The 12497-nt window shown below is 39.1% G+C and overlaps 1 protein-coding gene across 2 annotated transcripts in view; it reads left to right on the top strand.

Moving 5' to 3' along the window:
- Positions 1-6479: 6479 nt before the first annotated feature.
- Positions 6480-12497, top strand: part of LOC103512943 (glucose dehydrogenase [FAD, quinone]) — a 19052-nt gene continuing 13034 nt past the window's right edge. Inside the window, exons 1-2 of one of the 2 annotated variants that reach the window (XM_008477743.3) lie at positions 6480-6713; positions 10298-10477. In XM_008477743.3, coding sequence (XP_008475965.1) covers positions 6480-6713; positions 10298-10477 — 414 coding nt within the window. Of the gene's footprint in view, positions 6714-10297; positions 10478-10732; positions 10909-12497 lie in introns of those variants that run through there. The other variant, XM_026826279.1, reaches the window with a different exon arrangement.

Below are 12497 nucleotides of genomic sequence, written 5' to 3'. Positions count from 1 at the left end.
TCGCCTGGCTGGGTTCGATCCCAGCCTGGGCACGGAATTTTGTCCTCATTCATTTGAGAATTTGACCACATAATAATGGAGCTCTAAGGGTTAGGTGGTAGAGAACGCCTCCGGTGTTAACCTCGCCTAGTGGTTACCTTCCACTCAAGAGTCTATTATTATTTTCTTACCTACAAGTCTTACCTACAGACCACTCAAAACGGCGTACTAGTGCCCATTTTGGGTCTTAATTATTAATCGTATGGATTGTTCCCGAAGACGCTACTCTGGTGACTTAAGGGACTTCTCGACCTTGAACCTAAGTGCAATTGACTACATTAACCAATTGGGTCCTAAACTCAGGAACGATTCCGCACTTCCCACTCCTTAGTCCTCCCTCACTTGTATAGAGAGTTATTTCGTGGAATAGGGCCCAGGTTCTCGGTTTGTTCTGTACTATCACTTTAATCTCACTGAACAGTCAGTGATCATGATCAGTCTTTTATTAGAAACCAATCCATTCAATCGCAATCCACTGTATGCAAGAGGCGTTGAACTACATACATAGATACACATAGATAATACATATGTACTTAGGGACATACATAACTAGTACATAGATAATACATTAGACGTATAGTTATGTTAATATAATTTACACATGGTAGATAGGTATGTATTAGATTGTACATACAGGGTGTTTAAAAAAAAGTTGCCACCCCTAAAAACTCGATAATCGTTTGGAATTCGGAAAAATCCTAAAACACGTATTTCTTTATTTTCAAGGGGAACCTATTTTTAAGGGATCTCAATTTTGCGGTCCCAGGGGGTTCTCGAGTTTTCAGGGGTGGCAACTTTTTTTTAAACACCCTGTAGGTTAGTTACACATGGTGCATGGGTAATATGGCTATTAGATTGTAGGAGACGGTATCTTATTTCCAGCAGGTATCATACATCAATTAATATGTTCCTGCAATTGTACATATGTAATAACGATGATTTAATGAACCAATAACCAATATAATGATTTAAAGAACCATTTAATGATTGAACGAGTGTTTTCTTCACTGATATGTATGCTGAGGACTTTAGGTCACGAAAGGTTATTAAAGTAAATGATCTTTTTCCAAGAATGCATACGAGGTACCCTACTCACCTATTGGTGAACAATTGATTTGATCTCATTTTTTAATGAGATTAGTGCTACTTTTCGTTATTGATTCGTTTAAACTACATTCGACCGGAGATTGAACTCGATTTTTGACGATTGTCGACTGGAACCCGTGTTAACTTGTAATGTAATGTAGGCACACTGCACATACATAGGTAAAAGGGTTTGATAGAGGGAACCCTAATAAATAACAACGGAAATTTTATCGTCCCGAAATCGAAGCGAGAAGGAAGACAGGATAGGAGAAACGGAGAAAGCCAGCCGTTCCGAGAACGAACATTATCTGTTTAGGATAAAGTTCGCCCCGGGCGTGAACCCGCGATCTAGCGCTTACAAGTTTCCTACGTTCCAAGCTAGTTAACCTTACTAGGCTGATATATCCAACTGTAGATTGTTTCATAGATAGCAACAAATAAAATGGTGAGTAAATGTTTCAAATAATATTGAAAATAGTAGGAAATTTTGTTTTCTAACTAATAGACAAATCTCCGATGCACTCTGACGTGGAGCGACTGAGATATTAGCGAAAAAGAAAGGAAGGTTTGGTCAAGTTTGGTGTGACTTTCATGTAGGCCTCGACTCTCATGGGTTAGGCCTAATTATAGGGTGGATATTTATTATAAAAAGTAAGGAAAAACATGTCCACAATTAGGAGGTCGAAGGATCAATTAGAAAGGTATCGGCTGTTTGTTTCCCTAATGAACGGGAGGTGAGGTATAAATTTAGGACAATTAACAAAAATGAGTATGTCGTGTCAGGTAATTATCAAATCCAATCTAGTTCACTCTATTATTTAATAGCTCGTATTTTCCCAACAAGAAAAGTTTGGCTTTTTAGTCAGTTACGAATTCGTTACGCTTTTGAAAAGTTTTGGATATTTTCTTGGAAAAAAAAAACTGAAAATCTCAACAAATATTTTTGAAACAATGAATTCCTTGCGGTTGTATTGCGAGCTTTTCGGGCATGTACTGTGATGGGACTTGGTAGACCTGTGCATGAGCCCTACACGCCCTACACTTGAATTTAGACCACGCTACGCCACTGCTCTGTCTCTCTTCAGGAACTGCTGGTTTAACCCTCGTCTCCCTCATCTTCTGATTTCAGATGAACACCTGTAACTGCCCGGTCACTCAGCCGGGGCCCACACTGGCCAGTACCTGTGGAGGTTCGGCCTACATGCTGTTCATGGGCCTCCTCGAGGTGTTCATCCGGTCCCAGTGTGATCTGGAGGACCCGTGTAACCGGCCGCTGTCCCGAGGGTTTCCGGATCGGGATTACGACTTCATTGTGATTGGTGGGGGCTCGTCCGGAGCGGTTGTTGCTAACCGGCTGAGTGAGGTAAGGAATCACTTTCGATAAGCCGCGGGTTACCCGTCCTTTATACAGAGTCATTATTGGGTTATTACTTAATTATCAACTATTTTGAAAATTGAATAACTTCTTAACGAAAGCTGATAAAATAATTCTGTTTTGATAGAAAGATCGGAAAAAGAGTGAGGTTTACTCTGGTATTAGCTCAGGTTTGGAAGATCATACCTACTAATTTGTATATCAGCTCTTTTAAGGAACACATCTTTTCATATTTATTATTTTTTTATATATAGGTACCTATGTACCTATGTATAGTGACAGGTCATTCTTCATCTTGCATGTCAGACCTTTATGTCAAATAAAATAAAAACATTTGCAAGAAGGAAACCTAAAAGGTTTAACTTTTGTAAGCTTTTGAGCCACTTACCTACCAGGCCGATTGACTTTGGAAGATTTTTACAAGATAGAAACAACATGTTTTTTTCTATTCACTCAATAGATATAAAAGATAGAGTCTGAAACTCACTTTAGCTTTAGAGAATTCATTTGGAGCAAACATGATAATATGAAATGAGGTAATACCTACCAGAGTAATGAATTCATATCATTTTGATGCAAGTAATTTACCTATTAGATTTTAATGCTCGCAAATTTAATTGATGTGTAGGTAGTTTCTCTTACCCTAGTTACTTGTTGGATTTTTTACAAGTGATTTGGCCTAAGGTTGTTATCCTATCCAGATTATCTGGTTTCAAATGTTTCAATTGCAATGAGGTTTAGGACCAATAAGGAAAGTACACGCTCAAAAACTCTTTTTGGAGCCTCAAAAGTCGCCAATTTGCCATGTGGGTTCAGTTATGATTTAAGAGAAATATTTTACCTGATTTATGAGTGTGACATATTTTTACTTGAGAAATAAAGCTTGTCTATTATGGGGTTAGTATTCTAGGACGAACAGTCAAACAGGTGAGCAGGTACGAAGTAGTTCTATAGGCCTGAGACACTACTGTTCTTGAGATGTCTATTAAACCAACCAGCCTAGTTAGCTTAGCTTTTAGGGTAGCGCACCTACCTTATAAGCACTAGGTCACAGGTTCAATTTCTTAGTGAGTTTCACCGTTAACGGGACCCCTAGTGCTTATGCCGGGGCCTGCCAACTCAGGATTGACATGAAACGAGGATTTCCCATACCCAGGTCAACCTCGGATCTCAATCCTGAGATAATCCACGGTGGTAAAACTCGACCTTAGTATCTATGTATTTCCTCCCACTTCCCACTTCATCATAGATTGACGACTTTTGAGTTTCATAAAAAAATTAACACTCTTGAGAAATGCAAGTACTAAGTACTAATTAATCTGTTGAATATTACAGTGAAGGTAATTTCATTTATCTAGGTAATTTAGAATTTACTAAAGTCCTCTTGCAAATGCACTTTTAATTAGGCAGGTTCGAAGAAAATGTAGGTATAACATACCTATAATAAAATTTATAATACCTACATAACATATCTATACTTATGAAAAAATTTACGAAATGTTATGTAGGTATGTAGTTTCACATAGATACCTCTTTCATAATAGTTTTTGGTATGCCGCTATATGGGTAATAGAAAGTAATCACGCTATATGGGTAATAGAAAGTAATCACGCTATATGGGTAATAGAAAGTAATCACGCTATACGGGCAATAGAAAGTAATCCACCCTCTCACTTAATGAACGCGGTCCATTGCATTGATAATGACCTTATCCGAGTTACAAGTATCCGCTGGTTATGATTATGTAGTAATCAGACCAACATACTAACTACCTACTATATTACTAGACACTTTGACACGCTAAGTCTACTACCTATTTGCCTATTTGCAGAACTTTACAACTTGTTAATGCAGTTTCTATACCTACCCTTAGTCTGGTGCGGTGACTGCATTTGCCAACTTGTGCTGGTTTCTCTATTAATTCTTTTTTACATGGGGATTTTAATCTTTTAATTAACGAGTTCGACTCTTTTGTCGCACCGTTTGACGAATCGTTTTAGTGACGCTTTTTCGATGAAAATTCTGTTAAGAAGGGGAGATTTTCCGCTAATCTTTCTGAAGTTTGTGTGAAACTGATTTAAAAAAATCTTCAGCTCCTTGTCTTTCAGAATTTTTTGGTAAAATTATTTGACATTAGGTACCTATCGAGCTATTTTTTCCCCACTTTTTACTCTCCTCAATTGCCTACAAAATCCGTCAAGCTTCTTCTGTGTGCGACCTGGAACTCAATTTTTCACCGGGCTTTTTTGTGTCGAATAACTGTCGAGCCCTAAAAGTCGAAAACTTTACACCGTTACTATCGCGGATTTTTAGTTTCTTTGCGTTTAAAGTTTCTAGTCCAAAAAGTTGAAAATTAGGTAGGTACAAAGGTATTCTTTAACCACGATCGAATAAACTACGGGCTAAAAAATTCCCGGAGGGACGGGCCCTGCTTGTTATCATATCTATTCAACAGGTTCAATGGGTATGTCATTTACTGTGCGGTCACATGGGTTAAGTTACATCGAGTAGGGCGGATAAGGTCCGGGTGACGCCCATATTCTTACTGTGACATTTCGAACAAAAAATCGGTCAATTGTTTCACAATACAAGGTCACAGCAGTCGCCATGTTGTTTCCACTGTTTCTTCGGATGGTAACCCGTGTCAACCGAATCTACCGAGCCATTGTGAGTGTTTCATCACCTCTTTACCTATATTTCAATGAAACATCAGCTACATTAGACTCGTGTGGTCTGTTTCGTAGCATGCCCATACAGTAGTATTTCCTCATAAGATGGGCGAGAAGAGACACAGTACTTCTCATTTGGTCATCACGAGAACACCAGAAAATGACCTGAAATGTTTGCAATCGAAATATGGCAACCCGAACTTTGGGCAGTTCGTCAATAAATTTTATTGATTGCTTCTCTCTATGACTTTTATGAGTGCGACTCTTTAGTTGATTCTGGGAATTGAACCCGAAACCTTCTGCATGACAAACAAGCGCTGGGTCAACCGTGGTAACAATTGTCTGCAGTTACTTTCCTTAACCTTGAATAGCTCGATCAATACTATCAGTAGATAGTAACGCGTGTACTTACCATACAGAAGGTCCTAGTTCAAACTTCGGGACGATAAGACCATAGCAGTTACAGTTCCCTCTGTCAAACCTCTTAAAAAAAGAAATAAAATATAAAAAAAAACATTTTGTTGCATATGGGTTGAATCAGTTGAATGTGGTCCTAGGCTGGCACACGCTGCTCGGATATCATAAGTACACGATGAGTGTCCCAACTTTTGGTAGGTTGAACGCGATGTTTTGCGCGAATTTCATCCGTTTAGACTTTAGACCGAAAACCAGCCCAGGGTTTGGCGGTTGATTAATTGTTGAGGTCATGAAAGACGGGGTTTTACAATTCATTGGGCGACAACCTCACCAATTCTTATTGGGCACGGGAAAAGACAACATAATCGGGCTTATGAGCATTCTCTAGGGAGTCTTTTTCTGAGCAAGTTCTACAGTTATATTTATTTAATGTATATCAATATAAGTTATTGTTTACACAGGTCAAGATAAAAAATAAAATGAACAAAATATCCAGTAATTACTTACTTTACTTTCCCTGATCGTAGGTTAGACTGGGTTAGTCTTGGTCTCACTGTACTTTATTCGAAGGATTTTGGGTTTAACCCTATGGATGCCCCTGAACCCATGTCACGACTTCTTCCATATCCATACAGTTCGCGGACTCACTAATTTAACTCTGTCTCCAGTGGCGTAGCGTGTATGTATGGCGTGTATGGCGGCTATACAAATCAAAAGTTCACTCTAATGCCCATAAATATTAATGGCATGGCATGTACTGTGATGGGACTTGGTAGACCTGTGCATGAGCCCTACACGCCCTACACTTGAATTTAGACCACGCTACGCCACTGCTCTGTCTCTCTTCAGGAACTGCTGGTTTAACCCTCGTCTCCCTCATCTTCTGATTTCAGATGAACACCTGTAACTGTCCGGTCACTCAGCCGGGGCCCACACTGGCCAGTACCTGTGGAGGTTCGGCCTACATGCTGTTCATGGGCCTCCTGGAGGTCTTCATCCGGTCCCAGTGTGATCTGGAGGATCCGTGTAACCGGCCGCTGTCCCGAGGGTTTCCGGATCGGGATTACGACTTCATTGTGATTGGTGGGGGCTCGTCCGGAGCGGTTGTTGCTAACCGGCTGAGTGAGGTAAGGAATCACTTTCGATAAGCCGCGGGTTACCCGTCCTTTATACAGAGTCATTATTGGGTTATTACTTAATTATCAACTATTTTGAAAATTGAATAACTTCTTAACGAAAGCTGATAAAATAATTCTGTTTTGATAGAAAGATCGGAAAAAGAGTGAGGTTTACTCTGGTATTAGCTCAGGTTTGGAAGATCATACATACTAATTTGTATATCAGCTCTTTTAAGGAACACATCTTTTCATATTAGTTTTTTTTTTTATATACCTATGTGTAGTGACAGGTCATTCTTCATCTTGCATGTCAGACCTTTATGTCAAATAAAATAAAAACATTTGCAAGAAGGAGACCTAAAAGGTTTAACTCTTGTAAGCTTTTGAGCCACTTACCAGGCCGATTGACTTTGGAAGATTTTTACAAGATAGAAACAACATGTTTTTTTCTATTCACTCAATAGATATAAAAGATAGAGTCTGAAACTCACTTTAGCTTTAGAGAATTCATTTGGAGCAAACATGATAATATGAAATGAAGTAAGCTGATACCTAAATTAATTCTGTTTTGATAGAAAGATCGGAAAAAGAGTAAGGTTTACCCTGGTACTAGCTCAGGTTTGGAAGATCATACTAATTTGTATATCAGCTCTTTTAAGGAACACATCTTTTCATATTAGTTTTTTTTTATATCTATGTATAGTGACAGGTCATTCTTCATCTTGCATGTCAGACCTTTATGTCAAATAAAATAATAAAATCAAAACATTTGCAAGAAGGAGACCTTAAAGGTTTAACTCTTGTAAGCTTTTGAGCCACTTACCAGGCCGATTGACTTTGGAAGATTTTTACAAGATAGAAACAACATGTTTTTTTCTATTCACTCAATAGATATAAAAGATAGAGTCTGAAACTTACTTTAGCTTTAGAGAATTCATTTGGAGCAAACATGATAATATGAAATGAGGTAATACCTACCAGAGTAATGAATTCATATCATTTTGATGCAAGTAATTTACCTATTAGATTTTAATGCTCGCAAATTTAATTGATGTGTAGGTAGTTTCTCTTACCCTAGTTACTTGGTTGGATTTTTTACAAGTGATTTGGCCTAAGGTTGTTATCCTGTCCATATACTCTAGTTTCAAATGTTTCAATTGCAATGAGGTTTAGGACCAATAAGGAAAGTACACGCTCAAAAACTGTTTTTGGAGCCTCAAAAGTCGTCAATTTGCAATGTGGGTTCAGTTATGATTTAAGACAGTGGTTCCCAACTGGTGGTCCGCGGACCACTAGTTAATTGATGTGTAGGTAGTTTCTCTTACCCTAGTTACTTGGTTGGATTTTTTACAAGTGATTTGGCCTAAGGTTGTTATCCTGTCCAGATATTCTAGTTTCAATTGCAATGAGGTTTAGGACCAATAAGGAAAGTACACGCTCAAAAACTGTTTTTGGAGCCTCAAAAGTCGCCAATTTGCCATGTGGGTTCAGTTATGATTTAAAAGAAATATTTTACCTGATTTATGAGTGTGACATATTTTTACCTCAGCATACCTCAGCAGTTGCTGAATTGGGGTCTTGGCCTTGAGCTTTGGCATATTTATAGGTATTTCAAATGGGAAGAACTTAAAAATACTTCATGTATAATGGTTATATTCATAGGTAGGATTACTCTTTGTATGTTTTTCTAAACTTATAAGTAGGTATGTTTTGTATTGTGCCTTTAAATGACCACCAAATAAAGGTTATTTATCGGGGTTTTTTTTTTTTTTTTTTTTTTTTTTTTGCTTCAATTTATGACCACCACAATCTTTATAAATCTCCACAGTCACAGGTAGGTAGGTAGGTAGGTAGAAAGGTATTATGTTATGTAAATATGTACCTATAAACCGGTGCAGTTTGACTTTGCTCAAACCTCTACAATGGACATTAGGCGATCAAAAAGAAGAACCCTATAACCTTAAATACCTTCAGACAGATTTTTTCCGTCATTGAATTCTGCATTACTAGGTATATATAAAAAAAAACCTATGTGGGTAAGTATGTACCAATATATACCTACCTAAATGTTGCTCTTGTTCCGAGTTCCTATTTCAAATGGGAAGAACTTAAAAATACTTCATGTATAATGGTTATATTCATAGGTAGGATTACTCTTTGTATGTTTTTCTAAACTTATAGGTAGGTATGTATTGTATTGTGCCTTTAAATGACCACCAAATGAAGGTTTATTTATTTAGTTACATATTTTTACTTGAGAAATAAAGCTTGTCTATTATGGGGTTAGTATTCTAGGACGAACAGTCAAACAGGTGAGCAGGTACGAAGTAGTTTTATAGGCCTGAGACACTACTGTTCTTGAGATGTCTATTAAACCAACCAGCCTAGTTAGCTTAGCTTTTAGGGTAGCGCACCTACCTTATAAGTAAGGATGGGCGATACCTATGTATCGATATTTCCGAATATCGATATTTTGGTTTCGATAAATCGATATCGGAAATATCGATATTTTTATAAATATCGCCCATCCCTACTTATAAGCACTAGGTCACAGGTTCAATTTCTTAGTGAGTTCCACCGTTAACGGGACCCCTAGTGCTTATGGCGGGGTTTACCAACTCAGGATTGACATGAAACGAGGATTTCCCATACCCAGGTCAACCTCGGATGTCAATCCTGAGATAATCCACGGTGGTAAAACTCGACCTTAGTATCTATGTATTTCCTCCCACTTAATCATAGATTGACGACTTTTGTGAGGTTCATAAAAAAATTAACACTCTTGAGAAATGCAGGTAATTAATCTGTTAAATATTACAGTGAAGGTAATTTCATTTATCAAATTTCTTGACCCCGCCGGGAATCGAACCCGGGTCTCCCGCGTGCAAGGCGAGCGCAGTGACCACTACGCCATGGGAGCTGAGAGAAAGGTACCTTTATTTTTAGTGTCTCAAGAACGGCTCATCTGATTTAGGTACCTATATCCTCCTCCTTTTTTACTTTCCTTATCCTATAGGAAGGAAAGTAATGTAATCGGGTCAAATTTTCGATGGTCAGATTTTAGTGCCAAACGTTTTGAGGTCCCTAGAGCTTAAATCCAAAGTTTCAGCCATTGGTCCGTGTGTGTGTCTGTGTGCCTGTCTGTCTGTAAACAAAATATCTCGAGAAGGGTAAGAGCTAGAGTCTTGAAATTTGGTATGTAGCTTTCAAATGTGTTTGGTATGCATATTTTTATCATATCTATTCAACAGGTTCAATGGGTACTAATTACTGTGGTCACATGGGTTAAGTTACATCGAGTAGGACGGATAAGGTCCGGGTGACGCCCATATTCTTACTGTGACATTTCGAACAAAAAATCGGTCAATTGTTTCACAATACATAATTACTAGACTAGGATTTGAGGTTCACTAGGCTGAGTGCTTCTAGAGCCGAAATTTTTTCGACTCTTTCGGGAATCGAACTGGAATTATTGAGAAATTCAGTCCTCTGTTGAGTCAATTATCAATGTTTAACTCATCTACTCATCAAAGTTTAATTATTAAAGCCCACCTCCAACTAATCTGATTTCGTGTCCCCGTTTCTGTCCCCAGGTTCCAAACTGGCGCGTGCTCCTTATAGAAGCAGGGGGCGATGAACCAACCGGTACCCAAATACCGTCCATGTTCCTCAACTTCCTCGGCTCCTCTATAGACTATGGATATAAGACGGAACCAGAGGATATGGCCTGTCTCAATAACGAGGAGAGACGATGCAACTGGCCCCGAGGCAAGGTAAGAGGGCTTTTTCATTATTATCTCAACGCCGTTTCGAGTGGTCTGTATTATAGTATGTCCATTCCGTAGGATGTCCTTTATCAGATGGAATGAGAAACATCCATTTCGGTGTGGGGACTAGAACACCGGAAAGAAACCCGTTGAAATATTTGCAGTCGAAAGACCTACCTGCCTTGGTGGCGTAGTAAAACGCCCGCCTGGCTGGGTTCGATCCCAGCCGAATTTCGTGTCCCCGTTTCTGTCCCCAGGTTCCAAACTGGCGCGTGCTCCTTATAGAAGCAGGGGGCGATGAACCAACCGGTACCCAAATACCGTCCATGTTCCTCAACTTCCTCGGCTCCTCTATAGACTATGGATATAAGACGGAACCAGAGGATATGGCCTGTCTCAATAACGAGGAGAGACGATGCAACTGGCCCCGAGGCAAGGTAAGAGGGGTTTTTCATTATTATCTCAACGCCGTTTCGAGTGGTCTGTATTATAGTATGTCCATTCCGTAGGATGTCCTTCATCGGATGGAATGAGAGTATCCTGTCTTCCTTCTCTCTTCGATTTCGGGACGATAAGACCATAGCAGTTAAAGTTCCCTCTGTCAAACCTCTTAAAAAAAAAATCATTATTATCTCAACGCCGTTTCGAGTGGTCTGTATTATAGTATGTCCACTCCGTAGGATGTCCTTCATCAGATGGAATGAGAGACATCCATTTCGGTGTGGGGACTAGAACACCGGAAAGAAACCCGTTGATATATTTGCAGTCGAAAGACCTACCTGCCTTGGTGGCGTAGTAAAACGCTCGCCTGGCTGGGTTCAATCCCAGCCGAGGCACGGAATTTCAACACCGGAAAGAAACCCGTTGATATATTTGCAGTCGAAAGACCTACCTGCCTTGGTGGCGTAGTAAAACGCTCGCCTGGCTGGGTTCGATCCCAGCCGAGGCACGGAATTTCGTCCTCATTCTTTTGAGAATTTGACCACATAATAATGGAGCTCTAAGGGTTAGGTGGTAGAGAACGCCTCCGGTGTTAACCTCGCCTAGTGCTTACCTTCCACTCAATAATCTATTATTATTTTCTTACCTACAAGTATACTAGTGCAAAGGAATTTCGTCCTCATTCATTTGAGAATTTGACCACATAATAATGGAGCTCTAAGGGTTAGGTGGTAGAGAACGCCTCCGGTGTTAACTCCTCGCCTAGTGGTTACCTTCCACTCAATAATCTATTATTATTTTCTTACCTACAAGTATTCTAGTGCAATTTCTTTGCCCATTTTGGGTCTTAATTATTAATCGTATGGTATGTTATATTTTGCATCAAAAGAGGACAAAAATAAGTACAATACAAATATAGAACAAACAAATGGACTAACTAACTAAACACCCACCCATTGTCACAAAAGATCTAACCAGGTCGCAGTGACCAAGGGCGTTTATTAAAGCCGATGGCCCTACCTTTACCAATACTATTAATCGTATGGTATGTTATATTTTGCATCAAAAGAGGACAAAAATAAGTACAATACAAATATAGAACAAACAAATGGACTAACTACCTAAACATTTTCTTTGCCCATTTTGGGTCTTAATTATTAATCGTATGGTATGTTATATTTTGCATCAAAAGAGGACAAAAATAAGTACAATACAAAGATAGAACAACAAATGGACTAACTACCTAAACATCCATATCATCCAGGATTGTCCCCGAAGACGCTACTCTGGTGACTTAAGGGACTTCTCGACCTTGAACCAAAGTGCAATTGACTACATTAACCAATTGGGTCTTAAACTCAGGAACGATTCCGCACTTCCCACTCCTCAGTCCTCCCTCACTTGTATAGAGTTATTTCGTGGAATAGGGCCCAGGTTCTCGGTTTGTTCTGTACTATCACTTTAATCTCACTGAACAGTCAGTGATCATGATCAGTCTTTTATTAGAAACCAATCCATTCAATCGCAATCCACTGTATGCAAGAGGCGTTGAACTACATACATAGATACACATAGATAATACATA

Source organism: Diaphorina citri, unplaced genomic scaffold (assembly GCF_000475195.1).
Source record: "Diaphorina citri unplaced genomic scaffold, Diaci psyllid genome assembly version 1.1 scaffold902, whole genome shotgun sequence".
Lineage (NCBI taxonomy): Eukaryota > Metazoa > Arthropoda > Insecta > Hemiptera > Psyllidae > Diaphorina > Diaphorina citri.
The sequence above is the reverse complement of the archived record's forward strand: the minus strand, read 5'-3'. Positions and strand labels throughout refer to the sequence as shown.